The 16,522-nt window shown below is 40.8% G+C and overlaps 2 protein-coding genes across 5 annotated transcripts; one reads left to right on the plus strand and one right to left on the minus strand.

Moving 5' to 3' along the window:
- Positions 1–1,341: 1,341 nt before the first annotated feature.
- LOC114449279 (uncharacterized) lies at positions 1,342–16,396 on the minus strand. Of its 4 annotated transcripts, XR_003671972.1 has the most exons (7): positions 16,310–16,396; positions 15,294–15,602; positions 14,929–15,216; positions 13,768–13,881; positions 13,551–13,588; positions 13,036–13,281; positions 10,193–10,328 (listed from the first exon to the last, which is right to left on the minus strand). XR_003671972.1 is itself a non-coding variant. In XM_028426790.1 (6 exons), exons 1-6 carry the CDS (start codon positions 5,535–5,537, stop codon positions 1,674–1,676), a joined length of 954 nt encoding a protein of 317 aa, XP_028282591.1. In that variant the 5' UTR covers positions 5,538–5,563; the 3' UTR covers positions 1,342–1,673. The 4 variants fall into 4 exon arrangements, 3 of the variants coding, with proteins under 3 accessions (XP_028282591.1, XP_028282590.1, XP_028282592.1); XM_028426790.1 differs by lacking the exons at positions 10,193–10,328; positions 13,036–13,281; positions 13,551–13,588; ... (2 more) ...; positions 15,294–15,602; positions 16,310–16,396 and adding exons at positions 1,342–1,850; positions 2,145–2,179; positions 2,264–2,380; ... (1 more) ...; positions 3,160–3,468; positions 5,510–5,563; XM_028426789.1 differs by lacking the exon at positions 10,193–10,328 and having other exon boundaries at positions 12,422–13,281.
- Positions 8,858–10,544, plus strand: LOC114449285 (uncharacterized). The gene is made up of 5 exons (XM_028426800.1): positions 8,858–8,933; positions 9,023–9,152; positions 9,461–9,769; positions 9,847–10,137; positions 10,205–10,544. The coding sequence occupies exons 2-5, from the start codon at positions 9,104–9,106 to the stop codon at positions 10,330–10,332; spliced, it is 777 nt and encodes a 258-aa protein (XP_028282601.1). The 5' UTR covers positions 8,858–8,933; positions 9,023–9,103; the 3' UTR covers positions 10,333–10,544.
- Positions 16,397–16,522: the final 126 nt, after the last annotated feature.

Genomic DNA, 16,522 nt, shown 5'->3' on the forward strand with positions numbered 1-16,522 from the left:
TACTGGTACTGCTGGAAAGGTTCTTTTCCAGTTGCGGCAAAATTGATACATATTGGATTTTTATTATTGGAGATGGGTGGATGAAGCCTTGTGAAGCTTTAAGCCTTCTCCTGGTTTTGAGTCACAAAGCCTCAAGGACCGACCCCTACCAGTGACACCTTATGTAGCTCTCAGCGTAAGTTCAGTCATGAAGACTCTATTCCACATCATCCACCTCTTATCTCTATCCCCTTCCCTCTTCACCATCCTCGCACTCTCTTTCACTGCACTGCACTCTGTCTAGTGACCTCCCACATAGTCAGGTGTTTAATAGATGGCACCTCCCTCACCAATCAGCTGTCGATCCATCCCTCTCCTGCCCAATCATGGCGTAGCAAGAAATTTAAAAGTCTCTGTCTCTTCTCCAGCTGTCTCCTGATCGAATCCGGCAACCCTCCTCCACCCCAAGCACCTCCCCATCCTTGCAGTTCAAGGTCTCCCCTCTCCTGCTCTCCTGCTTCTACACCACCACCAGATCTAAACCCGGGGGGGTCTTCTTATCAGCGCTGCACATTCAAAATTATTGTATTAATAAATTCTTTCTCATTCAGTTCGCTGAGTCTCTCATGATTGAAATGAAGCTACATAAACCTGCACACATTCCAATTTTTACATAACATTATAAGAACTATGTACAAAACAACAGCGTGCATCAAGAAGTAAACACTGTAAGAACATTTACACGTGCTGTACTCTGTGTGTTTACCCATCATAGCACTAATCTACAGCACAGCTGCTGATGTATGAGGCTAAAACTGAGACAGAGAAACACTGAAGAGTTTAAACAAAAAACATCATGATGCAAAAACAAATCACAACACATGAATATAAGGCAATACCTTATCAATGTCAATATTACTTATTTATTATTACAAAACTTTCAATGCCTATTTTCAGTGTCACTGTTTTATCCCCACTAATGTAGCTCTTAGCGTACGTTCAATCAGGAAGACTCTGTTTCCCATCATTCACCATTTATCCCTATCCACTTCCTAATCTCTCTCCTTGTATCCCTCACTCCTCTGCTCCCCCTCTCTTCTGCTCTCTTAGTCAGGTGCTTAATAGAAAGCACCTCCCTCACCAATCAGCTGTCGCTTTCCGTCCCTCTCCTGACCAATCACAGCTTAGCACGAAATTTAAAAGTCTGATCGAACCCGGCAACCCTCCTCCACCCCAAGCACCACCAGATCCACGCCAGTTCAGGCCTCCTATCTCCTGCCCTCCAGCTCTCCACCACCACCAGGTCTAGACCCCGGGGGGATCTTCTGATCCAGCGGCCTCTCCTCTTGTGTTTTTCCCCCTTTTCGGATGTGGTCTTCACAACGGGGTCTAGGACGCCAATGCACATTCAAACTCTGTACTTAATAAATATTTCTCATTCAGTTCGCTGAGTCTCTCATGATTGAAATGTGTGTATGTGCTGACAATGCTCTGCTAGTACATACAGGGTAATATTAGGCAAACATGTGAGCAAGTTAGCAGACAGAAGCTGACTAGTTAATTAAGGAGCCAGTTCACCAGCATCATGATTCTGGGACATCATAATATGTACATCATAACAGCACCTTCACTCTTCATCTCCACCCAGAAGCAGTCCGGCAGTGAAGTGTTCTCTGTCGACCTGCCGACTTCATTTATCTGTTGACTTTTTCCACGTGTGCATAAAGGCTCTCGGGCTGGGTCCTGTCGCTGGTCTCAGTGGACTGAGTGGGTGCAGGGGGAGACCCTGCCAAGCTGTAGATGGTATCTGTTTGACTGGAACATGACGATTTATTGAGTGGACGCTGATCCTGAGGTTGGTGAGTTTCCACCTGCAAAAATACATTAAACAAAAACACTGTGTCTAGACCACTTTAATTAACCCTCTGTTTCCAATGGTGCCTTTACACTGGATTAACTCTGACAGCATGTTATTAATGCTTCATAAAAGACACAACTCTGTATCACAACAAATTAAACTAGGTCTCCTTTTGTTCTTTCAGCATGTAGACACACAAAAAATACCCTTTCTCTCTCTGCAGTGAGTCTGCTAACAGAATTCTCTATTTATTGTCAATAAACAGAGATTTATTTCAAAATCATATTTCTGAATCACAGACACGTACCTCAGCATGCATGGTCTCATTGTTCTTTCCTTCATCTGCAGATGAATCATTAAGACAGATTCACTTGTGTTCACATGTAGTCTGCAGATGGTAAAGGAGTAACACAAACTTTGACTTACATTTTCCTCTCTTACGACGATGAACAACTACACCAACTGCACAGAGCAGCAGTAGGACAGCAAGGAAACCAACAACCAACCCAACAATATAGTGATGTGATGTAGATGGTGGAGGTTCTGTAAAGAGAAACAAAAACCAGAAGAGAAAATGATGCCTGGTTAAAGACTTGTAATGTAAAACTGTTTAAATGGAGCTTACTGGAATCTCTCTCTCTCTCTCTCTCTCTCTCTCTCCAGTCATCTGATCAATAAAGAGTCACTCACTGTTCATGCAGCCAATCACATCTTAGCTGAAAATTTAAAACCAATGACGAGTTTCTCCTCATTGAGCTACATTCAACCTCTGCACATAAGTCTGTTAATTTTATGTTTGTCAGTTTCACCAACATGTCAGGGACACAAACAGCAAACAGCTGTCAAGTTTCTGGTCCAGCTGACCTGGTTGCTATGGTTACAGAGACGTGTTGTTTTAAAACTACTGAAGAAAAAGCTGCACTAAAAAAACACTGTAGTTTCATGGTTTAGTCTTACCAGGTTGTTGGAGGCAGAAAACATGAATATTTGTCATGTTCTTGGTCCAGCTGACCTGGTTGCTATGGTTACAGATGATGGATGCATTTGACAGGTAGTAGACCTGAAGAGAAGCCCCAGACTTTGTGACCTCTGACCTCTCTCCTCCCTCCTGAGAGCAGGTTGTGTCGTCACATGTGAAAGTGCTGCTGATGTGAGAGTCCACTGAGCTGCAGGTCACAGTGAGGTTACAGGAGTCTGAGCTGTTGGACACAGAGTCCACTGTCAGACCAACTGGAGACACTGGATCTGATGGAGGACAGGAGAGATTCAGAAACATGGCAGCAGATGTTTTCAGTCAGTGTCTGAGATGCTGAGAAACTCACCTTGAACTGTCACCTTGTATTCAGCCAGAGTTTTTACTACACTTCCAAATACTTGTGCTGTATAAACTCCACTGTCTGTGTTTTGTAGGTTCTTCAGTGTCACAGAGTATTTTTTCTCAGACGGCTCAATCCTTCCAGTGTAATCATCGAGGATGTTTGGTTTTGAATTTGGTGAAACTGATACTAAATTGTTTTTTCCATTGAATGTCCAGAAAAAAACCACAAACCCCTCTGGAACATCAGCTTCATTAACATCCAGAAACACATCCTGTCCTGTCTGCACAAACACAGGAGTCACAGCACTGGACCCTGTACAACAACACACACACACATAAGAGACACAGTATACAGGTTAGGTCAATGATAAATGTCACTGTGTTCTTGTACTTTATATTTAAGTATCAGATCGTCACTATTTTGATCTCATCATGGTTTCTGAACAGCTGAATTCTCATTACACAGGGTGAAATTATTTAGAAGTCAAATGTGTGTAAGTTTATCCGTCCTGTGTTCAAACACAGTGTACTACTTCTCATCAATCTCACGTCTGTTTTAGCAGCTTTCAACTCTTTCCTTCCTGCGAGTCACTGAGGGTAAGCTGTTACAATTTGGCAGCAAATGTTTATCTGTACATATTCGAGCTGCTCTCACATCCTTTTTCTTTTCTTTCACAGACATTTGTGATCAGATTCCTCATTAACATCCGTCTGTGACATCAGCAGCAGCTCATCCCACATCGATGCACAAAATGTACCTAAAGCACTTCATTTCATTATAGTTATATATAAACAAAAACAAACCGATGCTAATGTACATTGTGGGCATGTGTCATGTATTATAAAAGCTAATGTAACCCATGGTCCAAATAGGGTAATAAATAATTAAAATCAATTAAATAGCATAAATAATATATGTATATCACAAGTACAAATATATATATATACAGTTAATAAATAACAATGAAAACATAGCAATGACTATTTAATAATTAACCCTGTTAACATACTCTAAAGCTCCCTCTTATTTTCTCACAACTGTCATGTGAGTTGAAATTTAATGTTACTGTCCCAGGCGCTGTGTGCGAGCTCCTGAAGACACGGATAGAAACAGGCGCTGACCAACGGATACACGCAAAATCTAAAGACCTCCTTCAAATTAAGTTTATCCAACATCTTGTACATTTATTTAACATCTTTAGGCAACCCTCCAACATCAAAACAGTGATTTTGATGCTTTTGATTTTATGTATTTGTGGTTTTTTTCCCCTACCCCCGGGAGAGTTGAGGACAGCTCAGAGACAGATCAGACTGGAACCTTCAGTTAACCGCGAGACAGCGCACACCAAGTGAAAGACGTTAGGTGAACATGATGGCGAGCCTACCCAAGGAAGGATAACCTGCAAGGACTGAAACACCACAAACGGACCACTGTTACGGTTTGACCAGGACAGACTGAACTGAACTGTGATATTTAACAGATCAAATTAGAAGGGGATCCCCAAATTGAAATTATTGTGTTGCAACACAATTATTTAGGAATTATTGAAGTGTGAATAGGTAAATGTATATAACATGGTTAAGGTAATTTATTTTTTCTATGTGTTAGAGGGTACCTGAATACTTACCTTTTGTGAAAAGATCACACAAAAACTAACCTAAATACTGTTCCCTAAAGAAAAGAGTTAACTCCAAGAAAAACAGAACAAACAAAGATAAATAGCTGAAAATTAGTTAAAGCAATTGTTTCTAAATTAGCTATACAGAATAAAAAGACCGGTCTAAGAGAAACAGAAAAAACTAGAGCAAACCAGTTTTTAAATCTATTTAAACTCTATTTAAATAACAAGGACCAAACAGGTTATTTTATACTGTTTATTGCTCATTTTGCACTGTAAATATTCATTGATCTATTTATTGATATTTTATTTTATTATCTATTCATCTGTTTATTAACCTGTTAAATATTTATTGTTGTTGAGTAAACTGCCGGCTTATATACAAATCTTCAAGACTCTGTTCCTAATATTATTAATTACAAAACTCCACGAACCTAGAACTGGTCCATCACTTGTTCTCAGCGACACAAGTGTTACACTAAACATAGATCTCTAGGAAAAGTGGCTAACCTTAATGAATGATACAAACTGTTAACACTGTTAAATCAGTCTTCATCTTATTTGTTCTCAAATAAAGATTGTTCAACAATAAAAACGATGTTTTTCACACTTAACATTACATGTCACTTCCTCTTTCCACGCTCCTGTCTGTCATTTAACTTTAAAAAAGATCTGTCACCAACGATCAATTATTAGTATAATTACTATTTATTAATAGGAAAATAAAGAGTTTACCTTGTAGTTGATACAAACAGCAGCTCATAAAAACCCACACGACTGCTGTAACTGACATTGTTACACAGGAAATGGCTTCACTTCTCTTTACATATATAACCACACACCCCTGTTTCTCTACAGGGGCTGTATTAGTGCCACGTTTCATTTAACAATTTATAGACATGACACAAAATACAACTTTATTAAAATGCTTGTTAGAGAGAATCATTTTATTCCCCATCATCACTATTAACACTATTATAATTCAAGATGGATGTTTCATTTTTTCAGGTTCATATCGTCACACTAATGCTGCTTCATCCAGCATTTCTACCAGTTCACACAGTGTGCCCCACTTCATCACCACTTCACAGTCACAGCACCCACCTCTGGTGTAGTCAAGTCCTTTTTATTGTCTGTTGTCTAGACTGAAAAATAAAATTTCATCTGTTAGTACCTCAAAACTCACATGAAAGAACAGAAAGGATGGCTTCTTCAATGCAGCCATCGAATGCACAGGAGCTGCACATCTGCTAATTAAATGATTTTAAACATCATAGTTAGCTTCTAGTAGGCTTAAAATAACACCAGCTCATCGTCAGCTAACCATCCTAACACGTACATACATATTTATATATTATATATATATAGTGCATGTGAAGTACACTTAGTGCTGCTGCTGCAGGGTGGTGTTATGTTCAGGAAGTGTAAAAATGTCAGTGTTGAGAGGAACTTGTGAACTGTAGATAAAATTTGCAGCACCGGTTTTGCCTCTGCAGCTCAAACTCATGTGATCCTTATAAATAACCTGTGTGCAGGCATATTTGTGTGTATGTGTGTATGCATCCTCTGACATTTATGTATTGTGTTACAGAGAAAAAAGAAAAAGTTGTGACATAGTTACTTATCATTCTAAACCCCCGTACGATAATCTGCTAGTTAAAGCTACATGATCACATCAACAACAAACTGGACTGGACTCACAACACAGACGCACTGTACAGGAAGGGCCAGAGCAGGCTCTACCTGCTGAGGAGACTGCGGTCTTTAGGAGTGAAAGGGCCACTCCTGAAGACTTTCTATGACTCTGTGGTGGCATCAGTCATCCTGTACGGTGTGGTCTGCTGGAACAGCAGCATCACTGAGAGGGAGAGGAAGAAGCTGGACAGAGTCATCAGGAAGTCCAGCTCTGTCCTGGGCTGCTCTCTGGACTCAGTGCAGGAGGTGGGGGACAGGAGGGTCCTGGCAAAACTAACATCCATGCTGGACAATGAGTCCCACCCCCTGCAGGACACCCTGTCAGCCCTGCAGAGCAGCTTCAGTGACAGACTGCTCCACCCTCGGTGTGTGAAGGAGAGATACAGAAGGTCTTTCCTTCCTGCTGCCGTCAGACTGTATAATAAACACTTCTGATAGGAGCAGTATTCACACACCACAGTGTACAGTAAATTATTTATTTAGTTTTTGATGCACTATGTACAGTTTTCTTATAAACCACTTCTACCTCCACTCACCTGTGCAACAACTGTTAATATGTAAACTGTCTATTTTATAATGTATATATCTTTCTTAACTTATCCCTTGCTGTCTGTATGCCGTTGCAAAAATGCAATTTCCCCATTGTGGGACTAATAAAGGTTTCTTAATCTTAATCCCCACGTGCTGTGTCGACCAAGGCTTTCTGTCTCTGCAGTGTCTTTAGGCCTTTGGCTGCACCTCAAACCCCTGAGTTAGAGGTGGTTCCACACTACCTTTCTATTCTGAAATGATTGGGTGATTCATGATCACATTTTGAGTCCACTGAGCTGCAGAACATCCAGAAACACATCCTGTCCTGTCTGCACAAACACAGGAGTCACAGCACTGGACCCTGTACAACAACACACACAATACAATTACATTACACTGTACATGTACATGTACACATGGCAGTAAAGTTTAATCTAATCTAGCTACATTTTAATCTTGAGAATTGTTTCATGGTAGCTAGATTTGAATAAAAATACACTCCTGTCTCTCGAGTCAGTAAATTACTGTCCTTCAAATGCTAAGTAGCTTACAAACAGTGACAAACGTATTATGAATTTTCATCAAACTTACGAACCTCCATGGCCTCGTAGCTCCGGGGGAGGTTAACCAATCTTCTAAAACAGTCTTGACTAAACACTGAAAAATTCCTCAGCATTTCTTCATCTTCTTCTTCTTCAAATATCAGTTTTAACGCGGTCCGTTTCTTCCACATGTCATTCTCAGAGCATCGGTAATTGTCAGGCGGTGTTAATGGCGGACACAAACGCAGAGGAGCCAGAGGTAAAAGACAAAACTCAGTGTTTAATTCAGGCCAAGGTTCGGTACACGGGTAATCAGTCAGCGTAGCATCCAAAAAGGCAAGGACAGTAGTCAAAAATCCAGTCGAGGTCAAAGCACAAGAGAATCAAGAAACCACTTGAAAACACACAGGGAAATGACAAGGGCCTACCAGCTGCTGGGAAGGCTGGTACACTCAGATTACTCACAAGACGAACTGACAACAACGGGAAGGAAACACACAGGCTTTATACACAGGAGGGCGGGAAGAGGACACAGGTGAGACACATTAGGGTGGAGCAGGTAATCACAGGAGGGGGAAGGGAGCACACATGAGGAAGGGGAAGTCAAAAGACCTGAAACACAAGGGAACTAGTGAAATACAAAATAAAACAGGAAGTGACAGAAAAACCAGAACTAATGCAAACAGAAAATGAACTACAAAATAAAAGACCTGGCAGAAACCATGACACACATGTCATTCTCAGAGCATCGGTAATAACAATCCGTTCATTTCATGCAACAGTCTAACATCTGTATTATCCACAAACCTGTTACACACTGACAAAGAGCCTGCATATGGTGGAGGAATAACAGGAACTTTTTCCTGCAGCACAGACACCACCTGACAACATGCAGCCTCCAGAAACTCCCCCAATAATGTGAGCTAATGAAGACGGTGGAGACTCTGTAAAGATCTGATGATAAGATTTGCTCATGTGGATATGGATCAAATGTTGTTGGTCTTTCTTTACATACATACTGTAATATAATGCCCTTCATTTTACCACCAGAAACACTGTAAAGGGCCAGTACACCCTTTAAAATGCTGATTGTTACCATGGCAAAATATGATGCCTTAATTATCATATATAAAAATATGATTCACCTATTAAAACACTTTAAAACGGCCTCAAATATTTGTGTTTGTCACCTGCCAAAAAGTGATCCTGGCCCCTACAGTGGGCCTGAAAAGCTCTGTGTGAGCTCGCAGGGTGCACAGGGACGCCCTCTTGTGGCGATTGGCTCTTCCAGCAAATGCTGATTACATGCAGATGTCCAGAGACAGGCGGGCACTATGACTTCACAGTGAGTCTGTATTTACAGATACTCAGGATATAGGTTTCATTGAACTGTTAGTACTCTGGGTTGTTGTCTGGTTAACTGAAGTTAAATGTGTTCATAAGTTATTGTGAGCTTCTGAAACTCTTTTGGTTTTAACAGGAAACACTGAGGCAGTCACACTGTTGTGCTGTCATTAGTGCACAACATTCGACATTTCAGAAGAAAGCCTGAAGCTCTACGATGTTTGTGTTTGTGATGGTGGCACTGCTGATCTGCACTGAGGCGCCAGGTGAGAAAACAACATTCACTTAATGACAGAAAAATCATGTACTGTATGTAAATCCATGATAAAAACCTGATCTCATGCAGTAAATAAGTATTTTCAGACTTAAACCATTTCAGGGGAGTGTTGTACAGTAACTTATCTGAGCACAGCTCGACTTCCTGATTCTCAGAAAAGAACAGAAATAACTACAAGTGAATTTAAACATCACAATGTACACACTGTTATGAATCAAGACTCTACCTGTTAATATACTGTGATATGATGAACATTCATCACTGACCTAAACTGTCTGTGTGTGTGTTGTTGTACAGGGTCCAGTGCTGTGACTCCTGTGTTTGTGCAGACAGGACAGGATGTGTTTCTGGATGTTAATGAAGCTGATGTTCCAGAGGAGTTTGTGGTTTTTTTATGGCGTTTCAATGGAAGAAACAATTTAGTATCAGTTTCACCAAAGTCAAAACCAAACATCCTCGGAGATTACACTGGAAGGATTGAGCTGTCTGAGAAAAAATACTCTGTGACACTGAAGAACCTACAAAACACAGACAGTGGAGTTTATACAGCACGATTAACAACAGATGTAGTAAAAACTCTGGCTGAATACAAGGTGACAGTTCAAGGTGAGTTTCTCAGCATCTCAGACACTGACTGAAAACATCTGCTGCCATGTTTCTGAATCTCTCCTGTCCTCCATCAGATCCAGTGTCTCCAGTTGGTCTGACAGTGGACTCTGTGTCCCCCAGCTCAGACTCCTGTAACCTCACTGTGACCTGCAGCTCAGTGGACTCTCACATCAGCAGCACTTTCACATGTGACGATACAACCTGCTCTCAGGAGGGAGGAGAGAGGTCAGAGGTCACAAAGTCTGGGGCTTCTCTTCAGGTCTACCACCTGTCAAATGCATCCATCATCTGTAACCATAGCAACCAGGTCAGCTGGACCCAGGACATGACAAAGAACATTTGGGTTTTCTGCCCTCTAAGATGTGGTAAGACTAAAAGATAATAGATGAATATTTGAGATGAAGATGAAGTAAAACCTGTGTTGCTGTTTAGTTGCAGGTGCAGAGAGTCACACCTCCGTCTGTGTGGTGAAGACTGTGGTGTTCTCTGTGGGTCTGGTCATCATGGTGTCTGCCGTCATCACGGTCCACCTCATGGAGAAGATCAAGAAGAAAAACTAAACAAAGAAGAATGAGCAGTGAGAGAATCAGGAAGTTAGAAGTGATGAAACTCAGCGTGTCAGTTTTGATCAGTATGATCAGTTTTTGCTTCATAATTTGGTTCCTGCTTTTATATTATGCTCAAAAAACAATTGTAAACATATGATAGTGATGCTTTAGTCAATGTGCTTCATGGTATATCTGTGTTTTTGGGAAATTAAAAAAAAAATAATGTACGCATATTAAATCTACACATCTTTGTTTTTAAGGAATTAATGTTCATATTTCATTAAAAATGATGTGTCACTATTTGTATTGTGATTTTATCAGGACTTTGTGATGTCATGTTATCATGGAGAGTCAGTGAACGCACCAAAAACATGATAGACAGAAAAATAACATTTAATAATGACACTGTGAAGAAACATATTACAAAACCAGTCGGGTCTTAGTTCTCTCTGAAGGTGTCTGAAGACATTTCACCACTGAGCAGCTTCCTCAGTGCAGCAGAATAAGGAAGCCACGCGGCAGAGTGGTTAATATATTTATAATGAAGCTATATAAACCTGCACATGTTCCAATTTTTACATAACATTATAAGAACTATGTACAAAACAACAGCGTGCATCAAGAAGTAAACACTGTAAGAACATTTACACGTGCTGTACTCTGTGTGTTTACCCATCATAGCACTAATCTACAGCACAGCTGCTGATGTATGAGGCTAAAACTGAGACAGAGAAACACTGAAGAGTTTAAACAAACAACATCATGATGCAAAAACAAATCACAAGAAAATAAGAGCATAAGGCAATACCTTATCAATGTCAATATTAGGTAGAGAAGATTGAAGCAAGGCGTCTGGACTTGTAAACTCTACAAGTCCAGACGCCTTGCTTCAATCTTCTCTACGTATGATGACCTGGATGACTGAGAATCTTCATCAACAAAATGTAATTATTACTTATTTATTATTAAAAAACTTCAGTGTCACTGTTTTAGCCCCACTGATGTGTTTATGTGCAGTATTTCTACATGTTTACATTCACCCTCTGTCTTCTGTATGTCACAGTCCTGTTTTCTTTCAATGCTAAAATTCACAAGCAGCTAATCATCAAGTGAATCATCAAGCTAATCGAGTGACGGTTTAACACATATATTACATTCTATAAGAGTATTCCTTTCAGTCAGACCAGTGTTTCCCACAACTGGGACACAGCGCTGAAGAAGACGGACTACAGGTGGCGCTGTTCCCCTACTACCTGGAGTAGTGGGAGAATGGCGCCACAACCTGCATAAAATCAGCTGGCAGACACGTCACCGATAACATCATGTGACTTCTGAGGAAGACTGCAGGAAGCAGTCGAAACATGTAAAGTCAAGGTAAAAAACACAAAAACACTGGTCTGACTGAAAAGAATACTCTTACAGTTAAAAAGGTGAAGACCAAATGAACCTTGTCGAAATACATATATTACGTTCTGTTCATCATCTTCAGTGTAAAATGTTGTTGGTCTTATGTTACAAACACACATACTGTAATATCACCATCTTTGACAACCTCCTGAAATTCTCCTCCAACATCGAGGACACTCTCAGAAGGTGCCGGCAGCGTCTCCACCTCCTGAGGAAACTCAGCTGCTTTGGAGTCAGTAAAGACATTCTATGGACTTTCTACCTCAGCTTTATTGAGAGCATCATCACCTTCTCAATAACCTGCTGGTTCCACAGAACAGAACCCGACTGCAGAGCCCTGCTTCAGTCTGCTCTAAGATCACTGGCCTGCCTGTAAGAACTCTTCCTCACACTCATGACCAACAGACTCTCAGCCTGGCAGTAGAAATCCTCAGAGAGCCCTCACACGTCCTCCACTCAGCATTTCAGTGGCTCCCCTCTGGACGGCGGCTCCGCTGCCCCGCCTGCAGAACCCAAAGAAGAAAGGCCGCCTTCGTCCCCAAAGCCATCCTCCTCCTCATCTCCACCCCCCCCCCCCCGCCCCACCCCCCCACACACACACCCTCTCTCTCCTCCCTGACTCCTCTCCAGTCAACACACAACCATAGTACAGTCAACCTTCCCACTGCCCCCCCACCCCCTACGTCACATACCTGTAATTCTTATTTATCTAAACTATAATTTAATAAACTCTTATTTAATCTTATCTATACAACACTATAACATATAACTTGTCCTGCCTGTGTGTTTATTTCATGCAACAGTCAACAACTGTACTTTCAACGAGGGATGTAATGTTACGGAAGAATTTGATAGATTTACAGTGACCAAATGATCAGTTATCAATACTATCCTGATATTTGTAAGTGCTGTAGAGAAGTCTAAAATCACACAAGTTGAAATATTTGCATGAAATATTGTGATTTCCTTATCATACTGCAACAATAACACAGCAGAGCATGAAGGGGAGAAGGATTGACATGTAGATGATCCAAATATATAAAGAATCTATAGGAACAAACAGATTCAGTAGAAAAAGTTCTTCAAGTACAAGTTTAAATTAAAACTACTTTAAAAAAACTAAAAACTAAACGACGTTATGTAAACTGATGTTCTTTCATGTTGTATTTGCTTCTATACTGTATGTAAATATTATTCTGACAATGCTGTGTGTTTATGTGAGCATGTTGAAGCTGACTAGTTAATTAAGGAGCCAGTTCACCAGCATCATGATTCTGGGACGTCATAATATGTACATCATAACAGCACCTTCACTCTTCATCTCCACCCAGAAGCAGTCCGGCAGTGAAGTGTTCTCTGTCGACCTGCCGACTTCATTTATCTGTTGACTTTTTCCACTTGTGCATAAAGGCTCTCGGGCTGGGTCCTGTCGCTGGTCTCAGTGGACTGAGTGGGTGCAGGGGGAGACCCTGCCAAGCTGTAGATGGTATCTGGTTGACTGGAACATGATGATTTATTGAGTGGACGCTGATCCCGAGGTTGGTGAGTTTCCACCTGCAAAAATACATTAAACAAAAAAACTTCAGCAAAGTGTCTAGACCACTTTAATTAACCCTCTGTTTCCAATGGTGCCTTTACACTGGATTAACTCTGACAGCACGTTATTAATGCTTCATAAAAGACACAATTATGTTCTTTCAGCATGTAGACACACAAAAAATACCTTTTTCTCTCTCTGCTGTGAGTCTGCTAACAGAATTCTCTATTTACTGTCAATAAAGAGAGATTTATTTTAAAATCAGAATTAGGCTACAAATACGTACCTCAGCATACATGGTGTTTTCATTGTTCTCTCCTTCATCTGCAGATGAACCATTAAGACAGATTCATCAGTCTTTAGCAGACCTGTGTTCACCCATTACTGTATTTCTGGACTTTTATAGTGAGCTGTGTGTGCTTACAGAAATAGACTGCTTAATGACACAATGACGAGTAATGTACTCTGCAGATGGTAAAGGAGTAATACAAACTTTGACTTACATTTTCCTCTCTTACGCCGATGAACAACTACACCAACTGCACAGACACAACATAGAAGTATGAGGCCTCCAGAAACTCCACCAATAATCCGAGGTACTGTAGATGATGAAGATTCTGTAAAGAGGAACAAAAACCAGAAGAGAAAATGATGCCTGGTTAAAGACTTGTAATGTAATTGCAGTTACAAATATAAACACTGGATGGACACATGTAGAGGTAAACACTCATGGAGCTGCAGGGAGATGGGAGAAATGTCTGGTGTTTGAACAGAGATTTCAACATCAGCATCAGGTGTTTGCATCCTCAGTTTGTCCCGTCTTTGGATTTAAATGAATTATTTTTGTTTTGTAAGAAGACTGCTGATGTTTGTGTGAGATGTACAGATATTCTGACTGCAGAGAAACATGACACACTGTCCATGAGCAGGATGCGTGAACCTTGTATGTAGAAAAAGTTTAACTGTTTAAATTGAGCTTACTGAAAGTTCAACCAGGAAGACCTGCTCTATTCTCTTTTACTGTAGAGACGAGCTAACCCACTCACCGGCCCTCTCTCTCTCTCTCTCTCTCTGTGTCTCTCTCCCCCCTTCTCCCGCTCCAGTCATCTGATCAATAAAGAGTCACTCACCGCCTCACTGCTCATGCAGCCAATCACATCTTAGCTGCAAATTTAAAACCTTCTTCTCTCAGCTGTCTTTCCAGATCCTTCTTCAACCCCCCTCCACCCTGGGCACCACCAGTCTCAACACTTGTGCCAGACCAAGCACTCATCTCTCCTGTTCTCCGTCCCCTCTTCACCACCACCAGGTCTAGACCTAAGGGTAAATCCCTTCTGTCGGCCTCCCCTCCTCTACTCCCACATCAGGGTCTAAATGCCAAAGCACATTTCTGCCTGTGTATAAATTTAATGAGCAAGTCTCTGTTCACTCATCTTGAGTTTCTCCTCATTGAGCTACATTCAACCTCTGAACATAAGTCTGTTTATTTTATGTCAGGGACACACACAGCAAACAGCTGTCAAGTTTCTGGTCCAGCTGACCTGGTTGCTATGGTTACAGAGGATGGACATAGATGTTGTGAGGACGTGTTGTTTTAAAGCTATTGAAGAAAAAAAAATCTGCACTACAAAAACACTGTAGTTTCATGGTTTAGTCTTACTTACGTTGTTGGGTGCAGAGCTCCCGAATGTTCTTTGTCATGTCCTGGGTCCAGCTGACCTGGTTGCTATGGTTACAGATGATAGATGCATTTGACAGGTAGTAGACCTGAAGAGAAGCCCCAGACTTTGTGACCTCTGACCTCTCTCCTCCCTCCTGAGAGCAGGTTGTATCGTCACATGTAAAATTTCTGCTGATGTGAGAGTCCACTGAGCTGCAGGTCACAGTGAGGTTACAGGAGTCTGAGCTGTTGGACACAGAGTCCACTGTCAGACCAACTGGAGACACTGGATCTGATGGAGGACAGGAGAGATTCAGAAACATGGCAGCAGATGTTTTCAGTCAGTGTCTGAGATGCTGAGAAACTCACCTTGAACTGTCACCTTGTATTCAGCCAGAGTTTTATCTACAGTTGTTGTTAATCGTGCTGTATAAACTCCACTGTCTGTGTTTTGTAGGTTCTTCAGTGTCACAGAGTATTTTTTATCAGACAGCTCAATCCTTCCAGTGTAATCTCCGAGGATGTTTGGTTCTGAATTTGGTGAAAATGATACTAAATTGTTTCTTCCATTGAAACGCCATAAAAAAACCACAAACCCCTCTGGAACATCAGCTTCATTAACATCCAGAAACACATCCTGTCCTGTCTGCACAAACACAGGAGTCACAGCACTGGACCCTGTACAACAACACACACACACACACACACATAAGAGACACAGTATACAGGTTAGGTCAATGATGAATGTCACTGTGTTCTTGTACTTTATATTTAAGTATCACATCATCACTATTTTGATCTCATTGTGGTTGCTGAACAGCTGAATTCTCATTACACAGGGTGAAATTATTTAGAAGTCAAATGTGTGTAAGTTTATCCGTCCTGTGTTCAAACACAGTGTACTACTTCTCATCAATCTCACGTCTGTTTTAGCAGCTTTCAACTCTTTCCTTCCTGTGCGAGTCACTGAGGGTAAGCTGTTACAATCTGGCAGCAAATGTTTATCTGTACATATTCGAGCTGCTCTCACATACTTTTTCTTTTCTTTCACAGACATTTGTGATCAGATTCCTCATTAACATCTGTCTGTGACATCAGCAGCAGCTCATCCCACATCGATGCACAAAATGTACCTAAAGCACTTCATTTCATTATAGTTATATATAAACAAAAACAAACCGATACTAATGTACATTGTGGGCACCCTAACCCTGTTCTCATAAAACAATAAAAACAAGGTTTTTCAGCAGTATGTATTACTTAACATTACATGTGACTTCCTCTTTCCGCGCTCCTGTCTGTCATTTAACTTTTACAAAGATCTGTCACCAACGATCAATTATTAGTATAATTACTATTTATTAATAGAAAAATAAAGAGTTTACCTTGTAGTTGATACAAACAGCAGCTCATAAAAACCCACACGACTGCTGTAACTGACATGGTTACACAGGAAATGGCTTCACTTCTCTTTACATTATAACCACACACCCTGTTTCTCTACAGGGGCTGTATTAGTGCCACGTTTTCACATTGATTTAACCATTTATGAAACATGACACAAAATACAACTTTATTAAAATGCTTTTTAGAGAGAA

This window comes from Parambassis ranga, chromosome 17 (assembly GCF_900634625.1).
Source record: "Parambassis ranga chromosome 17, fParRan2.1, whole genome shotgun sequence".
In the NCBI taxonomy this organism is placed as follows: Eukaryota; Metazoa; Chordata; class Actinopteri; family Ambassidae; genus Parambassis; species Parambassis ranga.